Genomic DNA, 21718 nt, shown 5'->3' on the forward strand with positions numbered 1-21718 from the left:
TAAAATTATTCAGTTTCCATATAATTCCAACTTTGAAAATGTTTTTAATATATGCTAAAATGCACAAAATGTCACCAGTGTTTTTTCTGGGTAGTAGACTGCAGGTGGAGTTCCCTTTTATCTATTTTGCCCTCAATTTTCTACAATGATAATAATATATTAAAATGTGTAATGTTTCTAAAGATTACTGTAGTAAGTGCTATAGAGTTGAAGTGTCATGGACCAATAGCTCTTCTCCTCCAGAGTTATGTGCTAATGGTGCAATTTTGTCTCAGTCCAGGATTTGTGTGCCACAGAGGACCATGGTTGTGAGCAGCTGTGCGTGAACATGCTGGGTTCCTTTGTCTGCCAGTGCTACAGTGGCTACACCTTGGCCGAGGACGGGAAGCGATGTACAGGTAGGTATCTCTCCAGTCCTGTGTGCCGAGGAAGGGCACATTATGAATAGGAAGGACAGTGGGTAGAACAAACATGCACAAAGCCCAGATTGTCCTTTGGGTTTTAATGAAGTTCTTGGTTTTGTGGTCTAGTTTTTAGGCAGATTTTGAATTTTAAAGACTTAGTTTTTACTTGGGGTCAGTATCTGTTTATTCTAGATCATTCACATAAACCATGCTTGAAGATAATCTATATAAATGTAATTGCTTTCTACTTCACTGCTTGAAAAGGGCAGAGCGTGGGGATGTAACTGTAAGCTCATGTATTATACATACATTTTACTTGGTGATGGGCAGGGAGGGATACTATGCAGTACCTCAAAAACACTGGCAGTCTTATCTCTCACTTTGGACCTGCAGGTCAGTGAAAGGCTCAACTGTGTGCACTGGCATCATGGTCACAGAAAATAAGCAATCTCAAACATAAAGCTGGGGAGGGGGTCTCCAGCAAGTGCGAGCTACAAACACAGACTCACAGCCGAACACCCTTCCAACTTGAGGACACCACGCTGAGCGGGTTAGGGGTTGGGCTAGCCTCTGATTTCTTCACTGATGGGTTGTAGTTTTCCTTAGCCCTTGGCGAACAGGCCAGAAAACCCCTAATATGTATGCAGGACCTTCCTGATTGGCTAAAGTACCCTTGCCTGATCTTATTTATCATTAGAGCAAGAAATAGTAGGTAAATAACAGATGTTCAGTAAGGTGAGCTGAAGTGAACATAGAGTCCTGACCAAATCTAGCTTTTCTGTTCTATAGCCCATTGCTTTCAGAGGTCATGTTGATTCTCTTCATGTCCTGTTTCCTTTATGCTTTTGTATTTCTTTTTTTTTTTTTTTTTTTTGGTTTTTCGAGACAGGGTTTCTCTGTATAGCCCTGGCTGTCCTGGACTTCACTTTGTAGACCAGGCTGGCCTCGAACTCAGAAATCCGCCTGCCTCTGCCTCCCAAGTGCTGGGATTAAAGGCGTGCGCCACCACGCCCAGCTCGCTTTTGTATTTCAAATGCATATTTTCCAGCATACCTAGATTGTTAGGTTTATGAAAAAGGAAAACAACAACAAAAAGCGGCCATTTGCTATTTGCATGAGAGTAATGAGAGTATTGCGGCTTTGCTTTTATACACTGGTGAGTTTGAAAACTACCCTCATCTGAGATCAGCAAATGGAATCTGTCTCCTAAGCCTTGGAGCTATTTACTGGGGATGGGGTGTTAATTTCCTGGTGGCAACTATGACAGAGTGTCAGAGTATTCTGTTGACACACCGCCAAAACAGACGTCAACCCTGATCCAACCAATTATTATTTTGCTTCACTAATTCTTTATTGTACAATTAATATTTAAAGGTTGAGAAAAATCACTGCTAATAATTCATTGCATTTTCTACCATAGTTTCCCCCATAGAAATATGTACTACAAAACATTTTTTTTGCGCCTTTCTGTTGTTAAATGAGTAGAAACTTTGTGAACTGAAAAAGAAATGAAAAGAAAAAGGTGGGGGATGGGCATATGAGGAAGGACGAGATAGTGCCAAGGAGGCAGGAGAAAAGTTCTAATTGAGTGAGAGGAGACACAGAATGAACTAAGAGTGTGAAAGTCACAGAGGACAGACGAGCAGGAGGCCAACTCCTGGCCCTTGGGAAACTGGAGGGTGGTGGGGAACCCATTCCTCTCCGTTACCAAATAATTGTCTAATTGTCCCAGAGTAGTGGAGAATCTTTGTGTCTCTCAGGATTATGCTGTAAGCTTGGAATTTGACATTTGCTGAAGGGTGAGTCCATGCTGTGGTTGCCAGGGAGCAGCACTGTATTGTATTCATCCAAGAAGAGTGCTTTTAGTGCTAATGCTTATAAGCATATGAGAGTGTCTTGGGCTGGAGAGATAGTTCAGCCATTAAAGTCTAGGCTCACAATCAAAATGCCAAGTATGTCTTGCCTGTATTTGGCCATCAAGCAGAAAAATGGTAAGCCAAGAGAAACATATATCCTAAGGTGGTGCACGTCTCATCCCCATGATGGTCCTTACGTTACCATCTTCCACTGCCCTTGACAGCCGCTGACCAAGATCTATGAGGAGATAGGTGTGAGATGACCAAGTAGAACTCTGTGGCCAGTAGCCTCAGTTAAGGGGTCAAATTTCTAGAAAGGCAGTTGCTGCATCGAGAGCCCAGAGAGGACAGAAATGGAGAAGAGAGACATCTGGAGAGCTAGGTTGGAACTATCACTGTGCCCTGAGTGAGTGTCAATCTCTTAGGTACCGACTCATGAGTTCTAGTTAACATCTCCACCCATCTGAGTTACTGAACTGCATTTACTCATTGAGATGCCCTATGTGGTTTAGTGGAGCTCCTGACTTTGAAATGCGTTAGCTGCTATTGAAGCTGTATTCATTGTCACCCCACTCTGTACATCACTCATGGACTGTGCTTTTTCTCTGGGAGTGCGTTTTCTCGTGAACTTGCTTACCCGATGTTTACTAGTGGCTTTGTAAATGGGGGTAGCCTTGGTCCTATTTTCCTTCCAACTATCTGAGCAGAGTAGAAACTGAGCAAGTTGAACTCTTCTTCGTTAGGTTGAACTTGCATTGCCGTTTCTGTCCTTTGAATGAGCTCTCCCTCAATTAGTTTTTAAACTGCAAATTCAATTTTTCCTTTTTGTCTTCATTCATTCATGCTCTCCCAATAAAATACCTAAAGCTGGATAATTCATTAGTAGAAATGTATTCTAAATGGTACAGGCTGCCTGGTGAAGGTTGCTCTCTGTTTTCAAGGTGGCACCTTCAACTCTGTGTCATCTTGTCATGGAAGGTGGACAGGCAGACGGGACTGAATACTATGGAGACCTTTCTAAAGATTGGTTTTATTTTTAAGTGTGTGTGTGTGTGTGTGTGTGTGTGTGTGTGTGTGTGTGTGTAGGGTACATACATGTGAGTTCTGAGGTCCATGGAGGCCAGAAGAGGAAGTGGTTGCAATCTGCCATACTTGGATGCTGGGAACAGAACCTGGGCACTCTAGACGAGCACTTCACTCAAGCACTGAGCTACTGAAGGCAGAGCCCTTGTGGTATGGCCACTTACTAAAGGCCACATTTCCCAGTACTAGTGCATTAGAAATTAAATTTGAACATGAATTTTGGAAGGACATAAGAATTCAAATGATTACACTAATTTGCTTAAAGTCACTCACATCTGGTACTGGCTTGTCAGTGGTATCGAAGGCGCAACACACTGACTGATTCCGTCATCACTGAACTAAGTGCTCCTGAGCTAAATAAATGGCGTAGGTGTCCATACGTCGATCAGTCCAACCTTATGTTCTTAGAGTGATGGTGATAAAAATGTACTTGCATTTATTGACTGTTACTGGTCCTGGCACCTCTCTGAAGTATTTTACATGTATGACAGTCATCCTGTGTGGAAAATACCATTGTCATTGCTTTTATACATCTCTGGATTTCTTTATGGTTCAGTCATCTCAGTCTGTAAAGTAAGGATAATAACATGAAGCTTACAGGTCAGTTTAACACGTGACTCTATTAGAGTCAGACAATCTACCGCCATTTCAATGTCTATTGATTAGGCACTTGATCTCAGTTAGATGCTTGTATTTCCTTGATGCTTTCTATGGGTGACTACATGTAAGGATGTCTCTAAGGTATGTGCATTAGTTACTTCTCTGTTGCTGTGATAAAATATCATGACAAATTCACCTTAGTCTTTGTCACTGCACTAAAGTACTGTTTATGTCTGAAGACAGCTGGGTGGTTTCTCACACATTGAGCAGAGACTACATTCAGCAAGGCTCATTTCTGACTCTTGGCCCTCTGTGATCTATACGCCTGGACAAGGAATGATGGCCAGGGAGTTCCAGTATTCTTCTCATCTTTGAAGGTGCACATAGAGACTCCAGGCAGAGATAACGGAAGGGATTTTGTTGGAGTGAATAAGGAGAGTGGTCAGCTCCAGACATCTGCCCATAACCTTGGCCTTCCTTTTCAAAAGTACAATTTTGGAACTTAGGAAGTTATGCAACAAATCCAAAATACTTGGTAAAGAAAGACCAAGATGAGTCCACTAGAACTTTCTGTATCCTAAAACTCTGAGGTTCACATGACTGGAAATGGGTTTTTTCATGTCCAACTGCTGATTGGTGGCCTGGACCACCACCCCTAAGTGGCCTGATACTGAGTCAATGACAGCATTGAAACATTGAAATTGTATAGACCAGGGTCTCAGGAACTTCCAGTCACTGAATTCAGCCCTTCCTTGGTTCAGACAGGTGTGCACACAGAGGACAAAGCAGCCTCAGAATCAGCCCGAGAGAATCTCATTCTGTGACAGTGGCCTGTAGCTGGCTGAGGAATGGAAAATACCATAAAAAAGGGATGCCCTAAAAACTATGAGTTCAGCTGGTAGGGCATGGTTATATACAATTGTAACCCAAGCACTTAAGAAACATTGCTACAAATTCCAGGCCAGCTTGACCTACATACTAAGAGACTCTGACCCTGCCATAAACCTCAAAACAGACAGCTCCATTCCTAAACATCTCACCTATGTACACAAACATATCTTAATTGTTTTAATTAAAAACAAGTGTATGTTTAATAAAAGTCATATTTAATAGTAGTTTCAAAACATTAAATAGGCTTATTTGAAAAAAATAGGCTTATTTAACATCTTTATTGTATACATCATTCCTGTGACATATTATCTGGGATTTTCTCAGTTTGGAGTTCTTTAAGTTGGCACAGGATATGAAAATTTCTGTAAAATAATCTAGGGTCAGGATCCTTGTTGATATTAATAAAAAATACTCCATCTTTTATATTTATAATACCATAAAATTATTGTTCTCAGAGTAACTTTAGTTGGTACCAAGCCTCAAGTTTCTCCAAAGCTATTAACTTAATTTTTATTTTTAAGAAAAATTCTGAGTGCTTATACTTACTTGTTATTATTATAGTTAGTTACAATATCATGAACAAATGGCATGTATAGTATGTTGTTACAATTTAACAGAGACTATTAAAATTTATCATACACTAGAATCCCCTAGGGACTTGTTGACACAGATTCCAGGTTCCCATAACCAGAAATTCTGATCCCACTTGTCTAGGGCAGGACCAGAGAATTGATATTGTAGGTAAATTTTCAAATGATTGTTGATGTGAGCAGTTCACAGACCACAACTTGAGAACTTATGCCTTACAGACATACCATGTGGTCAGCGGAAGAATGAGGGTGTTCAAGAGCACAGGTGTTCCACCACACTGCTCTATAAGCACACATCTCAGCCAAGGTGAGATATGCACAGATAGATAGTCTAGTATGCAGGCACTCCAACTACCTCAGTCACATAAAGTCCCAGAGGCCTTAAAGGGAAAGAGAGCTTTGATTTATGAAGAATTGTGTTCAGCTTTAAAAGCTGCTTATGACTCCTTTGATGGGTATTTTGTTCCCTATTCTAAGGAGGAACAAAGTATCCACCCATTGGTCTTCCTTCTTCTTGATTTTCTTGTGTTTTGCAAATTGTATCTTGGGTGTTCTATGTTTCTGGGCTAATATCCACTTATCAGTGAGTGCATATCTAATGACTTCTTTTGTGATTGGGTTACCTCACAAAGGATGATATCCTCCAGATACATCCATTTGTCCATAAGATGGACATATAAGATGGAACACAGGGCCCCCAATGGAGAAGCTAGAGAAAGCACCCAAGGAGCTGAAGGGGTCTGCAACCCTATAGGTGGAACAACAATATGAACTAACCAATACCCCCAGAGCTTGTGTCTCTAGCTGCATATGTAGCAGAAGATGGCCTAGTCGGCCATCACTGGGAAGAGAGGCCCCTAGGTCTTGCAAACTTTATATGCCCCAGTACAGGGGAATGCCAGGGCCAAGAAGCGGGAATGGGTAGGTAGGGGAGCAGGGCGGGGGGAGGGTATAGGGAACTTTCGGGATAGCATTTGAAATTTGAAATGTATATAAAGAAAATATCTAATAAAAAAAGCTGCTTATGTAGAATGTTATCTTATATAGTTTCTTCTATAGCTTCCAAACAGGGGATTATGAGAAGTTCAAAAGAGGTGAAGAATCTGAGTTCTTTGTGATATAGTAATGTGACCCTTGTCTATGTAGCACCAGAAATATCATAGGACTTGAAAGTCAAGTGCTATGTATTGAACTCACAGATACTAGGGGCTATTAGAACTACTTGCAGAGGTGATGTTTTAAAAGCTTTGCTTCCGACTGAAGCTTGATTCACTCAGAAAGCAAAAGAAGCACACAACACAGGCTGTTGCTCTTTAAGGTCTTGGCTTCCCCTCTGCATCCTTCAGGTACGGTGTTGGATGCACTAGTGTCTCATCCATGCATGATTTTTCTTGTAAGGAACTGCAAAGGCCAATGGAGTGCACAGCACAGTGATAGAGCACTTGCCTAATACACACAGGCTCTGGGTTCAGCCCTTAGTACAGAAACCACAACAAAAAGTACGCATGTATCAAACATATATTTATCTATCTAATCCTACCACTTGAATTTAACAGTAACTCTTACTTCCCATTTGTGGGCTCTACTTTAGGAAAAGGATATAATCACTATACATATGCAGTTTTGAGATCTGCTTTTTAAAACGTTACCATTGATTATTTCTGGGATGGGGTAGTGCACATGCCACAGCACACATGTGGAGCCACAGGACATCTATGTAACTGGTTCTCTCCTTCTGCCCCTTCATGGGTTCTTAGGAGTCTGACTCAGTTTGTCAGGATGACACAGTGTCTTTATTCTGAGCTGTCTTGCCTGCCTGGGATCTAATTTTTTTCACCAGACTTTGTATGTCTATGAGCAATGTAGCCATCACAACTATAATGCTAATGTCCCCTTGATGCTCCAGATGGTAGTGTGGGTCCTCCTGCCACAATCTTCAAACCATCTCTATCTTAGTTCTTGGTCGAGCCATCCTTCCTATGGTTCTGTCCAAATGTCTGGAGTTGATCTTGATACTTTTCTCTGGATTCATCTCTAATTCAGCAGGAATCCCATTGGCCCCACGTTTAACACCCAGGGATTGGCCCTAGGGCTATCTACCAAAGTGTCCTAAATTTGGGGGACTTAAAGCAACAGCAATGTCAAAAATATAGGAAACTAGAAACCTGAACCAAGATGCCAGCAAGGCCATGCACACAACAAAGGGTCTTCCTGCCCCTTCTTAATTTGTGATACTAATTTGCAGTCCTGAAGTCTAATAATCTTCACATGATACCTTCCTTAACAAAGTGTGTGTGTGCATGTATGTGTGTGTGTGTGTGTGTGTGTGTGTGTGTGTGTGTGTGGTGTGTTTGGTGTGTGTGTGATGTGTATGTGATGTGGTGTGTGTGGTGTGGTGTAGTGTGTATGGTGTGTGTTTGGTATGTGTGTGATCTGGTGTGTGTGTGGTGTGTGTTTACTGTATATATGTGTATGTGGTGTGTGTTTAGTGTATATATGTGTGGTGTGTGTGTGTGTGTTATGTTTTATAAAAAGATAGAGAGGAGGAATATGTTTGGTGGATGTGCAGTCAGGTGTGGTGGAAGTAGGTCCCTCTACAGGCCCATGCTGAGGCATCCCTTCCCCCTGAGGGACCAGCCACAGAACAGTATTGTATAGAATAGAGTTTATACGTGGCATGGGGAGGGGAGTTGAGAGGGCAGTAAAGACAAAGAAAAGCAGAGAGAGGGAGGATGTGGAGAGAGAGGGCAGAGGGGAATGGGGAGGGGGGAGTGATGCAGGGTGTGTGTGTGGTATGGTGTGATATGTGTGTGTGATGTATATGGTGTGTTGTGGGGAGTGATGTGTGTGTGTGTGTGTGTGTGTGTGTGTGTGTGGTATATGTGGTATGTGTGTGTAGTGTGTGTGGTGGTGGGGGTGATGTGGTGTGTGTAGTATGTGGTGTGTGTGTGTGCGCGCGCGTGTGCGCGCACACGCGAACGTGCATACCCACGTGCTCATGAGTATGCAAGTTAGTGCTGCAGCATTCATGTGAAAGTCAGAGGACAATTTGAGGGAGTAAATTTCCATCTTCCATTTTGTGAGGCAAGGTCTCTTTGTACTCCAGGCTCTCAGCTTCCAACCATTCTGTCTCCACCTCCTGTCTCACCATAGCAGTGCTGAGTTACAGATGTGATCTACTATTATCTATCTTTCTATACAGGATCCAGGAGTTGGACTTAGGTCCTTGTGCATGGCTAGTATATTTGCTTGCTCTTCATCTTCCTGGCTATTCTTGTTGCGTGTGGCTTTTACTACCCTGCCAAGCTCCGGGAATAGACTGCTATGAGCCCCCACCCCACTTCCCTTGAATCCACAGATAAATGACACACACACAGAGATGTTCATTTTCAACTTACCTTCTTGGTGTAATTGCTGGGCATTATTAAACTCTCAAGGCTAGCATGCCCTTATCGACACACTTCCCACCTGCTCTAAACTTTTGTTGCTCAGTTACATCTAGTACCTGCCAAACACCCTTGACCATCCACCTGTAGGAGTGGCCTGTGTGGCCACTCTGTTTTGAGATCTCACATGGATGGAGAACTCTCCTCTCCTTGCCTTGCATCTCCCTGCTTGCTTCCAGAGACCCAGAAGTCCTATCTATCCCTTCCACCCAGCAATTGGCCCATGGCTTCTTTACTGACAGATCAAGAACCAATTGGGGAACAGGACCTTAACATCAGAACCACCCCTACTTACTCCTTTTCATCAGTCATACTGACTTGTCTTCATGTTACCCTTATTACCTCTGCTTCCATGTAAAGCCATGGACACCAGTTCTGAGATCTATAGAATGTTAAGTCCTTGAAGCCCACATGTCTCTTTTAACCACACAACTTGTGTCTCTACCTCTCTTCCCGCTCTGCATTGGTCTTTTTTGCTAGTTCTGTAGCACAGTACGTGTGACCCCACCTCCTGACCTTTCCACTTACCTGGGACACTCCAGATGTCCTTATGACTGGTACCTAATTCAATACTGCCCAATCACCTTTTTAGAGAACCCTTTCCAGACCACCTCTGTCATATCCCAGCCTCCTTCCCCGACAGGTCCTACTCACCTTGATTTCCTCTAGAACATTCTCCATCTTCTAATGGATGATGTTATTTAATGACTTTGGTCATACCACCACCAATGTTAACACTTTGAGGCTGTGTGGGTCTTGTTTGTTATTTACTCTGTCTCTAACATCTAAAACAGGGCCTGATTCATAGTATATACTCGGTGAATATATATATGGAACTAATGAGGTATAATCCAGTATGTTTTCTCATGAACCACTAAATAATTTACCCTTATTATAAGTTCTTATCTGACTTTCAAACCTATTTGATCACTATGGATGATGCTACTATAAATATCTTACTGTATATAAATAATTTCCCACTCCAGTTATTTTCTAGAATTAGGTTTGCAAATTTAAATGATCAGATTGCTTCCATAATGATTCTTATTGCTATTCATGATTTATGTAATTGTTTGTGCTGACTTACTGCTTTGAGTTTTCATTCCTTTGTTGTTTTTATGGTCGTGGAGCCTCTTGAGTGCAAGATAAGTGCGCTATCATTAGCTATACTAACAGCTGCCACTAAGTTTTATCTGATCTCCATTTTCCCCAGTTCAATAGATGTGCCTTATAATAATTTTGATTTGATTTTCTTTGATTTTTAAATATACTTGTCCATATATGTTTTATATTCCAGAATGAAAGCCTGATTTAGATTCATGATTTTTAGGGGGATGTTGCATGTTTATTTATCCATATTGTTTTGGGAGGGTGGAGGATGGGACCATTATTAGCTCTAATTATTTTTGTTATAGGTATTCTGACATTCTTCTGCACCCTTCTTTGTATCCTAAATGTGTGTTGTTTTCTTCAGCTGTGGACTACTGTGCCTCAGAAAATCATGGATGTGAACACGAGTGTGTAAATGCTGAAAGTTCCTACCTGTGCCGGTGCCACGAGGGATTTGCTCTTAACAGCGATAAGAAAACATGCTCAAGTAAGTTACACGCACATGCACACAGCGTGCTATTGTGGTGGGCACTGTGGACGTAGACCTTCCTGCACATGGATTAGCCCATGCTAAGTCATGAAAATCTGTTCCTATTCCTCCTGTGTCAGCCTTTCTGTATAGTCCTAAGATTATGGCTTACTTGGTCTCAATAATCTCCAGTCAAAGTTTTTGGTGATGGCATCTTTTGTTAGAGAAAGACATGCTAACAACCAAATCAGCATCCCACATGCTGCCTCAGTATGGCTGTGCCTATCATCATAACAGGGCCTGAAGAACATTTTCACTTAAGCTCTGTGGTTTGTGGGCTCCAGCTCTGACTCCACGTGAGGGCCAGAAAATCGCTGAGCCAAAAGGAACTGAATGTGGTTTCTTGAGGGTGGGGTGGGGATAGGTGGATGGCATTTTGCTGAGAACTGCTCAAGTTTTCTGTAAACTGTTTAGTTCTGTTTGATTTTAACTATATGCATAAATATTGAACTAAACTTAAACTTCTAAAATTGGAACAGAAAAATCTATAAACTAAAGGTGATCACCAGTTTTATAAAAGATGCCAGGAGTACTCTTTTAAATATAAATGTGCAGAGGGACACTTTGGAACTTCTGTGGATAGATTTATTATCCTGTGATACTGTGGGAGTGTCACTTGAGGAATGCCTACTTATGAAATATCAGGGCCCAGTGATATTTTCATAAGATCCAATAACAATTAGAAATAAAATAAGTTATCTCTGCAATGTATATCAATGAGAAAATAGGATTTTAATTTATAAAAAGTTGGTGTACTTTCCACCTTTCAAAGGTATATCCTGTATGTACTACTGTGTGTGTTTTCAAAGGCATCCTTTCTATTTCCTATTCTCCAATCCCTAACTATTAACAGCTTAAAACCCTAGAGCTAGAGACAGGGCATATTACATCGAAAACATATGTTACTGGAGCCCAAACACGAGCCAGTAAAAACAAAGGAGGTGAAGTCCTGGGATGAGGACAGATCTTGGCTGGATTTTAAAGTAAGCCATCATTTATCACACAAAGCAGGGAAGAGGGGCTGCTGAAAGAAGAAAAAAGTGCTAAGATAGGAGCAGCTTAGTCCAGAGCTGGACTAAGATAGGGTATTTAGACCTCCATGCCCAGTACATAGCTCATGTACAACTGTTTGTTTGCTTTTGGAAGGGATGAGTGGTTTAGTAGGCTGCTCTGCTCCGAGTCTCCCCTCCTTTCTGTACAAAACTTGAGCAGTTCCCATCAAGATGCTGTCTACCTAGCCCCACCACACCCTCAAGAAACCATATTCTGAACTAGAAAACAACAGTCAGGCTGCCATTGTGGCTGGGAACTGTGGTCACTGGGCTGATGAATCAGCATTCCTGATCAAAGGTGGACTCTGTGGGCAATCTTGGGCAAACCTTATGCCACAATGTCCTCAACTGAAACAGGAGATGGTAACACTTAAAGATAATTCAGTCTGTTATCTTAAAGACTAAAGAAGATCATTTATAGAAATGATTTATCAAATTGCTAGTGCTAATTACATTTTCACAAAAGATGATGCTGGGATCTGGGTACATCACACAGTTGGTAAGGTGACTGCTGTGCCAGCAAGGAGATTTGAGTCTCTGGCACCCCTGTGAAAAGAAACACAACTGAGGAGGTATAAACAGGAGGCTCCCTGGGGCCCACTGGCCAACGAGTCTAGACAAATAGGTAAACTTCAGGCTCAAAGAAAGATCTGATCTCAAAAGATTCAGATGGAGAACAATTGAAGTATATTCCCAACGCTGACCTCTGCCCTCCACACATGTGTACATGCTTGTGCACACATGAACACATACACACTAACACAAAGATAACACTAGCCACAAAGATTTTAGTATTAATGAGCATGTACCATATGCCTTGACAAAGCAGAAAGGTACATAAAAACTCAAGACTTCTGTTGAAAGTTAGCGGGAACACAAGTCCTACCACACAGAGCAGTTTAGTCACAGCACCAGGACACATGTGACCCAGGGTCCATGGTGTGATGGAGACATCCTGGACTAGGGAAGTTGGAAGCATGGTCCCATGGTCAAAGGAATGGGGGAAAACACATCTGTCTGATCTCAAAACTTCCTCCTGGAAGGAGTCTCGATCACATTCCCACTTTAGTTTCCAGAACAGCTTCATCCTCCATACTGTCCCTCAGCACATTCCCTATTACTAAATCCTATTCCAAACATGAGAGTGGAACAGACAAGGTCAGAGCTTCTCAATCAGATCTGGAAGTAGAAGCTGCAGTGTAGAGCCCTGGGAAGAGTTTGGCTGGGAGTCAGGGAAGGGCCCTTCCAGCTGGGAGGTCTCACCAGAGAGGGCATGGAGCCAGCAGCTCAGCTATCTTCAGGCCATGTTAAAGGCAAGCCTTGAAGCTGGCCAGCCCAATGCGTGGGCAGAGAGGAATGCTGGGAAAGCTATGGGGTTCAGGGCAACAGCACTAGGATGAACTGCCCCCTAGAAAGGCCACCTTCCCACCATCCTTGGGGATGGGCAGGAGCCAGATGGAAAGGCTGACAAGAAAAAGAGATGTTTCAAGTATTTTAAAAAAAATGGTGCAGGAAGTAAAGAGAAAGCCTGCTTGTACATATACAACGCTGTGGTGTCCCTGTCTCCAGCAGGACAAGAAAGAGCTGAGAAGCAACCAGTAGCAAGGATTGTGACACAAGGGACAAATCCAGCAGCACCAGGCCTTGTTAGTAGCTTTGAGGCATCACAGTCCCAGCTACCTGGCCATCGCTCTCATGCTGGGAAAAAGAAATCCAGTTCCTACACACTTCCAAAAAATTAGTAAATTATTTTTTTAAAAATCAACTCATTACATTTCAGTCTCTATAGATCTATTTAAAGATATATTTTTTTCTGGGCTGGAGAGATGGCTCAGCAGTCCCCTCTTTAGAACAAATCATATATATATGATATATATATATCATCAAATTTGCTACTGTGGGGCTGGAGAGATGACTCAGTTGTTGGGAACACTGCCTGTTTTTCCAGAGGATCCCAATTTGATTACTACACCCACATGGTAATTCACAACTGTTTGTAACTCCAGTTCTATGGCATCCAATACCCTCTTCTGGACTCCAAGAGCATCAGGCATGCTTGTGGTGCACAGACATGCAGACACACAACATAGCCACTAGGTATTACTCTATTAGGAGTAGTAGTAATAATCATTTATCCATTCTACCATATTTGTTAAGTAGCTACTGTGTGCTACATATAGCTGTAGACACATGGCTTACCTCTCAGCCCTAACACCTTAGAGCAGGAACTGTGAGACAAGGCAATGCCTATGTCCCAGTGATACACCTCCTCCAACAAGGCCACACCTATTCCAACAAGGCCACACCTCCTCCAACAAGGCCACACCTCCTCCAACAAGGCCACACCTCCTCCAACAAGGCCACACCTATTCCAACAAGGCCACACCTCCTCCAACAAGGCCACACCTACTCCAACAAGGCCACACCTACTCCAACAAGGCCATATCTACTCCAACAAACCCATACCACTTAATCTTTCTAATCCTTCTCAAACAGTTCTATTCCCTAACAACTAAGCATTCAATTATATGAACCTCTGGGGGCCATTCTTTTTTAAACCTAAGAACATAAAAGCACAAGAATTTATGCATACAGATTTGAAAAACCTATTACAAAAAGCTGTTTAACAGATTAAACCAAGTAATGTACAGAATATTATACAGATATTAAAATGTTTTATACATGCAAATGATATGCTAAAGTGCTCCTGATTTAATGCTATGTTGTATGATCCTAAAACTACAAAAACATATCCATATGTGTACAATATTAAAAGAGAGACCATTGAAATGGGTCAGTGCTTGAACAAGACCCTGATATGAGTTTAAGCTCTGGAACACACCTCTTTTTGCTGGGCGGTATTGAGTCAGAGACAAGCAGGTCTCTCTGAGTTCAAGGTTTGCCTGGTCTACATGGTGAATTCCAGAGAAATCCTGTCTCTGAAAAACAAAAACCAAAAAAAAGAAAAAAGTGGTGGGGAAGCAATGAATAAGCAAACAACAACAAAACTGCCTAAGAAAGACCTGAACAGACCACAGCAATTGATGTGAGAATCTTGTGCTGTCCCATCCATAGACAAAGAACTACAGGCAACTCACGGATGCCCAGGGTGGGAGAACAGATCTTCCCCAGCGAAGAGCCCTTGGTTATCTAATATTAAATGGTCAGCCCTGAAATCATCCACATACTAGCCACACTAAACAAAGCAGCAAGATGTGTGGGAAATATAACCCATTTGGAATGAACAATGGGGATTGTTTGATTGCAGAGGTGCCGATGTGACAAGGGAACTTTCCCTAGGCAGGTGCCGTGTCCTGATATGGTCTAAAGGGTTAAAGCTGGGCATCCCTGGGATCATCTGCATGCAGTGTCCTTCTCAGACTCATCATATCTGGATATGAATCTGACACCTTCATAAAAAGGGGGTCTAGCATTATAGCATAACCAGTAAGAAGTGGTTAGCTCAACCAGAGTGGGTCTACCAGCTATGTGTGTGTCAGGAAAGATTTCAGAGCTGGGGACACCTGCTGGGGGGTGAGGCTGGGGACAGGGAGGAACAGAGCTGCCAGTCTGAGTGAGGACTGGTGTTGGCGCAGGTTTGCCTGGTACAGGGCCTCTTCATACAGGTTTAGGGTTTGTCAAAATCTACAGTAACCAGTCTCAGGATTCACGATTGTCCAAGTCAAGTCATAAGGCTGGTGTGGGTTTCTGGTCTCTGAATGGAGGCGTAGGCTGGGGGGCAGCAGTACACACAGCTAGTAAAAACAGCAAACTTCAGACTGGGTTAATTTTAGCTTGAAAGTATTGGTGCCCCTATGAACTTTCCATTCCAGCGATGACTGTGAATTCAGGCAATCTTCTTCTGGGGAGAAGGGATTAGCTGGTCTCACATGGGTGCAGTGCACCCAGGCAGTGATCCCATCCACTTTAACAGCTGTTGGCATGCTCAGCAAAATGACGTACTGTTCTTTCCACCGGGGCTCCAACACATTCTGGCTAAATCCGTTCATGTAGACCCAGTCTCCAGGTTGAAACTTGTGTGGTTCCAGAACAGGGTCTGCTTCATAGAGGGCACTCGATTTAGGCCAAACCTGCTCATGTTCATCATCTAATTCTGCAATAGCTGTTGACTGAAGGTTAGGTACAATAGGAGCAGGAAATATATGATTTCAAAGGGGGTTAATCCCATCTGGTTAGGAGAATTCCTCACCCGATACAGGGCAAAGGAAAGGAATGTCATCTAGACCCTCCCTGCTAGTTTCCATGGCTAATTTGGTCAAGGTCTCTTTTAATGTAAGATTCACCTTTTCTGCCTGAACTGAACTTTGGAGTCAGTATGCACAATGTGATTTCCAATCTGCCCCAATAAATCTCGCTACATCCTGGCTTACCTTGGACACAAATGCTAGCCCATTGTCTGACCTATCATATGATATCTTCTAGCAACTTCTTAGACACTACCTTTGCAGTTTCAGTCTTTGTTGGAAATGCCTCTGTCCATCAGGAGAAGGTATCCACGAACACCAGTAAGTACTTATAGTCATACTTTCCCAGTTTGATTGCTGTAAAATCAACTTTCCAGTAGTCCCCCAGTCTCTTACCTCAAAGATGAGAGCCTGGATGTTTGGCAGTGTTGTGGGTGTTGGTTAAATGGCAAGCTTTCAGCTTGACACTATATTCTCAATAATACATTGCATGAAAGTCACTTTAGATTGTCTCACTGCATCAGCCATCCATCTCACTCCCATGTAGATGACACTATAGATTTTCCTGAGGATAGATCTTGCCAGAGAGGTGGGTAGTATTAGCTTACCTTCTGCCGTCTGCCACCAGACCTCTGAACACCGACTCATGGGCTGATTCTTGGCCCATTTGATCTCTTCCTCCGAATAGACTGGGCATTCCGGCAGGTTGGGGTTTGGCGGTTCTGGTAGAGTCGCAGCTAACATGGAAGCAGCTGTTTCCTCTAGGGCCACCTCTTTGGTGGCTTTGGCGGCCAAGTTGTCACCTCTAGCCACTGCCGTTATTCCTTTCTGATGGCCTGGACAGTGTGATTACCACTCTCTTTGGCAGCCAGAGGGCTTCAAGTCATTGTAGAATTTCATCTTTGTTTTTGATAGTTTTTCCTTCTGCAGTTAGGAGTCCTCTCTCCTGGTATATAGCTCCATGTACATGAGCAGCTGCAAATGCATACTGGCTATCCATACAGATGTTGACAGCCAGTCCTTTTTCCATAATAAGGGCCTGGGATAGCACCATCAGTTCCAGATATTAGGAATGATCCCCTTCCGTGCTTCTTGGGACATGGGATATTGGCAGACCCATACTGGGTCTGCTCCTGGCTTATGCTCTACAAATACAGGGGGTCAATGTTTTACCAGCCCTGTGTCTCCAGTCTCTGACCAAGCCTTGGGAAACTCTGCCAGCCAGGCATCCAGGTCTTTTTTTTTGGGGGGGGGGGGTGGCTGGTGACTCGTACAGTCTAGACTCAGTCTCAGAGGCCACGTCAAGTGTCAGCACCTGGACTGGTTTGCCGTTCTAGTCCATTAGCCAGATTTTCCCAGGGCCAAAATAAATCTGGGCTCTCATTTAGGCTAGTAGATCTCTCCCCAATAAGGGGTATGGGCATTCAAGTATCACTATAAAGGAGTGAGATACCCATCTCATTCCCAAGTCCACTGTCCTTTGGGTAGTCCCTGAATATTGTTTGGCACCTATGGATCCCTGGACCCAGGATTTTTTATTATACAATGACCCTTCAGCCTTTCCAAGCACTGAATGTTGGACTCCAGTATCTACCAGGAAGTCTAGAGGCTCCCCCCTCCATTATAAGGGTTACCCAGGGCTCAGGGAGGGGGTCCAAGCCCTGACTCCCTCCGTCTTCCTCTTCCTCAGTGACCACGGTCTTGTTTTAGGGCTTTTTCTTTGGGCATTCTCTGACCCAGTGTCCTTTCTCCTTACAATAGGCACATTGGTTCTTACCTAAGGCTGATAGGCATCCTCCTCCAGGCTCTGGCCAGGGGTCTTCTCTAGGTTCTCTCCCTTCTGCAATGTTCCAGAGCTTCCTCTCTCTCTGGGTTACCATTGGCTAGCAGGAATCTGGCTAGATCTCTGTGTAATATCTTCCCTGTCTTATCTTTAGATTCCCTGTTATGGAACACTTTCTCCTCAACCTCTGCTAAATCTCTCAATGAATTTCCCCCTAGTCTTTCTAGTTTCTGTAACTTTCTTCCAATGTTCTGGCTGACTGATTTATAAATGTCAGCACCACTATGTTAGAATTCTCTGTTTCCTCAGGATCTAAGTGTGTATAACAGCGGAAACCATCCATAATCCTCTCGAGGAACTCTGCAGGGCTCTCATTATCTCTCTGCCTGACATCATAAACTTTAGCCAGATTCGTGGGTTGCTTGGCAGTTGCTCTGAGACCTGCCATTAGAGACTGGCAATAGACTGGAAGACACTCCTTACCTGTCCCTGTGTTATAATCCCAAGCTGGTCTCCTGAGGGAAACCCTCGTCAATATCAGCTTGATTCTGAGTTGGAGTGCCATAGGCACCTGGAACGTTCTTCCCGGACTCCAGGATGATGCGTTCTTTCTCCTCTGTTGTAAAGAGAATCTGCAACAATTGCTGACAATCATCCCAAGTGGGCTGATGGGTAAAAAGGATGGTGTCTAAGAGACTAATGAGCTCTTTAGGGTTGTCAAAGAACCTAGCATACACTCTTCTCCAGTTGTAAAGATTAGCCTTAGCAAAAGGCCAATACTAATAGGGTTTGTTTCCCTGTTCATCAATTGGGCCTGTCCCTTTCAGGGGTAAGATAGTGGAATCTGCCTCTGGTGCTACAGCCTGGGGCGGTGTGTTGGCATGCCTGCTTCTAGTCCTGTGAGCTGGACCTCCCTCCATCTCCAAGGTGGACACTATTGGAACCTGGGGCGCTCCTTCTGGGGGATACATGGGCAGGAGTAGAGTCAATGTAGGGATCACTGGTTCTGCTGCAGGAATCCTCTCGGGTGGAAACGCTGGGGATGGAAGTGCCTGGGCAGGTCCCCTGTACAGGGGCACAGGTGGAAACTCCGGGAGTGAATATACCTGCACTGGTCCTGCCCGCATGAGTGGAAACGCAGGAAGCAGAAGCACCTGTGCAAGTCCATGTCCAGGAACACAGTGGGAGGCGGGGTCTCAGCCAAAGCAGGGGCCGCTGCCTTTGTCAGAGCTGGTGCCTGAGTGTAAGGCAGTGGGAAAATGACTTCTGGCGTAGTGTCCTGTAAAATGGGATAGAGGGGCTTTGAAGACTTGGAGACTTCCTGCTTTTGTCTTTTGCCATCAGAGTGGACATGATTCCTGAAGGCTAAATATCTTTGGTAAGAGGCAATAGGAATGATTTCACCCAGGATAGTGGGTTGGCAACCAAATCTTTCCAGACTACAATGTAGGGGACTTGTTCTGGATGTCCCTGAACCTTCTGCAATACTTTGTCTTCCACCACTAGCACTGTGGAGAGATAGAAAGTCCCCTCTAGTGGCCGTCCTACTCTGAAGGTAGGCCACTCGGAGCTGCAATACGTGTGCATTTTCTTCCAACAAGAGATTGTGAGCTCTGGTTTTCACTTCCTTAAAGTGAGCTAAAACAATGTTGGGGGGGGGGAATGAGAGTTAACCCGTCCCATTGCATCCATCACCATCCAGTATAACATGAGACTAAACACTACCAGAAACACCACTGACAAAACCACATGCACGAAATAGGCACATCGTGACTAGAAACAAAAGTAAATCCAAGCACTAGGACTCACAGACTCTCACCTCGGAAAGTAGAAGTGAGGTGGATATGGGAGCAGATTGCTGGAGGTCTCTCCCTAAGCACTTCCAACCAATGGTCAGGAACCTCATCCACCCTGGACCCTGGGTCAGGAACATCTTCCTCCCTCTTACAGCCATGACTGCCCAGCGCATCTGCTTTAGCCACTTCTTTCCATTGCACTGCTACCTCGAGGCTTTTTCTGATGCCAAAATATGGCCAGAAAGAACAGACATGAACAATGAACAATACAGAAACACTGACTTTCACCACACTGGTGCGCTGACTTTAGACTCTCCGGACTGCAGATTCCAGAGATCTGCTGGGGAATACCATTCAGAAGAGCCCCCAAATGTTGTATCAGCAATTCCACAGGACCCCCAGGAGATCTCTAAGAACCGCTGGGCCTGATGTAAAGAAACAAGAGTCTACTTATTAATTTGAGTCAGACTCAGATCGTGAACCTTCCCACTGTGCAGGAGAGAGGTGCAACCTCAAGCCTAAAAGGCTTAGCATTTTTATACAGAATAGTCAGGGGTTCTTTGGATTTTAGGGTGACAGGGGAGGTGACAAGGCAAGTCATTTTTCAAACACAATATCATTTGTTCAGGCGGCAAGGCAGTATCTTTCAACTGGGAAGGCGAACTCTTCTGACCTGAGGAGTAACTTTATGGTGCTGTCAAGAACTAGTGTGTTTTTATGACTAGTCACAGCTGCCTGTGACCCCTGATTACCCTCCTTTTATCAAAAAGTGGGGCCTAATCCCCCCTCAAGGATGTTTGGTTTTTTGTTTCTTTCTCAAGGACAGGCACCAGCTACACCTGGGAAGTGTTTAGCCATTTATCAGTGAGAGTGCCAGACTCAACAACAGGGAAGCGAGGGAGGTTGCCATTTCTCTATTCGCAAGCTGGCATCTGTGGCTTCTCCTGGGGGGGGGGGGTTCGTTAGTGGGTGCCTCTCTGGAATCAGGGATAGCAATATTCTGGTGCCAGACCGGGTCCTCTCTGAACAACCAGGGAAGGGAAGGAAATCTCACGCTTGCTGTAGGAAGGAGCAGAAGGGAACTTCTGCGAGAGAATGCAGAAGCAGGCTGCCCATGCCAATTCAAAATCAAATGTCAGAAAGATCTTTGAGATGAAGACATAATATCTAGATGTGGAAATGGCTTTTTGAAGAGGCTCTTCTGGGTCAAAATTGTAAGTTCTGTATTTTATCCCCTTGGGGAAAATGGAGCCTGAGAACCCTCGGCTTTCATGGCTAGCCATATTGACTTTTTCACGATTCCCAGAACCTTGCTTTCTTTCCAGAGATTGACTATTGTGCCTCTTCAAATCACGGATGTCAGCATGAGTGTGTCAATGCCCAGACGTCTGCTCTCTGCCGCTGCCTGAAAGGCTTCATGCTAAATCCAGACAGGAAAACTTGCCGAAGTAAGTAACCCTGGCCCATTTCTCCAAATGTTCCTCTCTGTTTTCCCTTCTTGGCAGACCTTTAGCATCTTGTATTTGTAATGGATGTTTGTGTTTATTAACATCATTCTGCTCTTATTTTCCTTTTGTGTCAGCAGAACCTTTTGTGGGACATTTTTCTAGAGAATGAATAGATGAAATCTGGTCATGAGATTTGCTTAGCAACTCAGTCCATACGGAAGCTGTTCCTTGAGATGAGGGTGCCCCTAGAAAGGGCTTGTGGAACCTTAAGGGAGAAAAAAGGCTGGGCATACAGATGTGACATCAAAGGAGCTGGTTTCTTCAAGTCTTACATAGGGAACACTTGATGACCTCTGAGTGTGGGGACATTAAGGTTCTGTTCTCGTTGATTGGAAGGAAGGAGGAGGGTAATGCACTTGGCCACTGCAGCTGCTCTCAAAGGCAACAGAGCATCAGCAGGAAGGGGGTGAGGAAGTCCATGTGACTCAGATGCCTGTCACCTGAAATACTGAGAGGCATCTACTCCAAACCAGACCTCTAGGCTACATCCCTAGTATCTACAGATACATGCATGCATACACACACATACATACATACACATATAAACACACACACACACACACACACCAGACTGTTCCTGAAGGACACCAGAGTGGAAGTCCTACCAGGAAGAGGTGCTTGCCTTTTTACATCATGGAATCCTCAGCGACTCAGAGTGCTTAGCTCGTATGGGTTGAGTAGAGACTTGTGGAATAGATTATGTATGAAGGAATGAGTGATGGAGCTGCTCTGAGATACGTCATCCTGGAGAAATTACAGTATAAATGGAATTTCCTGATCCTTGTTTGTGATTTCCTCACCATGGCATTTGTAGAATTCACTGGAATTTCTGATTAGTGGTATATATATTTCCTTCCTTTCTCCT

At 43.8% G+C, this 21718-nt stretch overlaps 1 protein-coding gene across 2 annotated transcripts in view; it reads left to right on the forward strand.

The window, feature by feature from the left end:
• The window catches only part of Matn2 (matrilin 2), a 129562-nt gene that overhangs the window by 71699 nt on the left and 36145 nt on the right, over positions 1–21718 (forward strand). For both annotated transcript variants that reach the window (NM_001358780.1, NM_016762.2), the window contains exons 5-7: positions 276–398; positions 10345–10467; positions 20671–20793. In NM_001358780.1, coding sequence (NP_001345709.1) covers positions 276–398; positions 10345–10467; positions 20671–20793 — 369 coding nt within the window. The remainder of the gene's footprint in view (positions 1–275; positions 399–10344; positions 10468–20670; positions 20794–21718) is intronic.

This window comes from Mus musculus, chromosome 15, assembly GCF_000001635.26.
Source record: "Mus musculus strain C57BL/6J chromosome 15, GRCm38.p6 C57BL/6J".
In the NCBI taxonomy this organism is placed as follows: domain Eukaryota; kingdom Metazoa; phylum Chordata; class Mammalia; order Rodentia; family Muridae; genus Mus; species Mus musculus.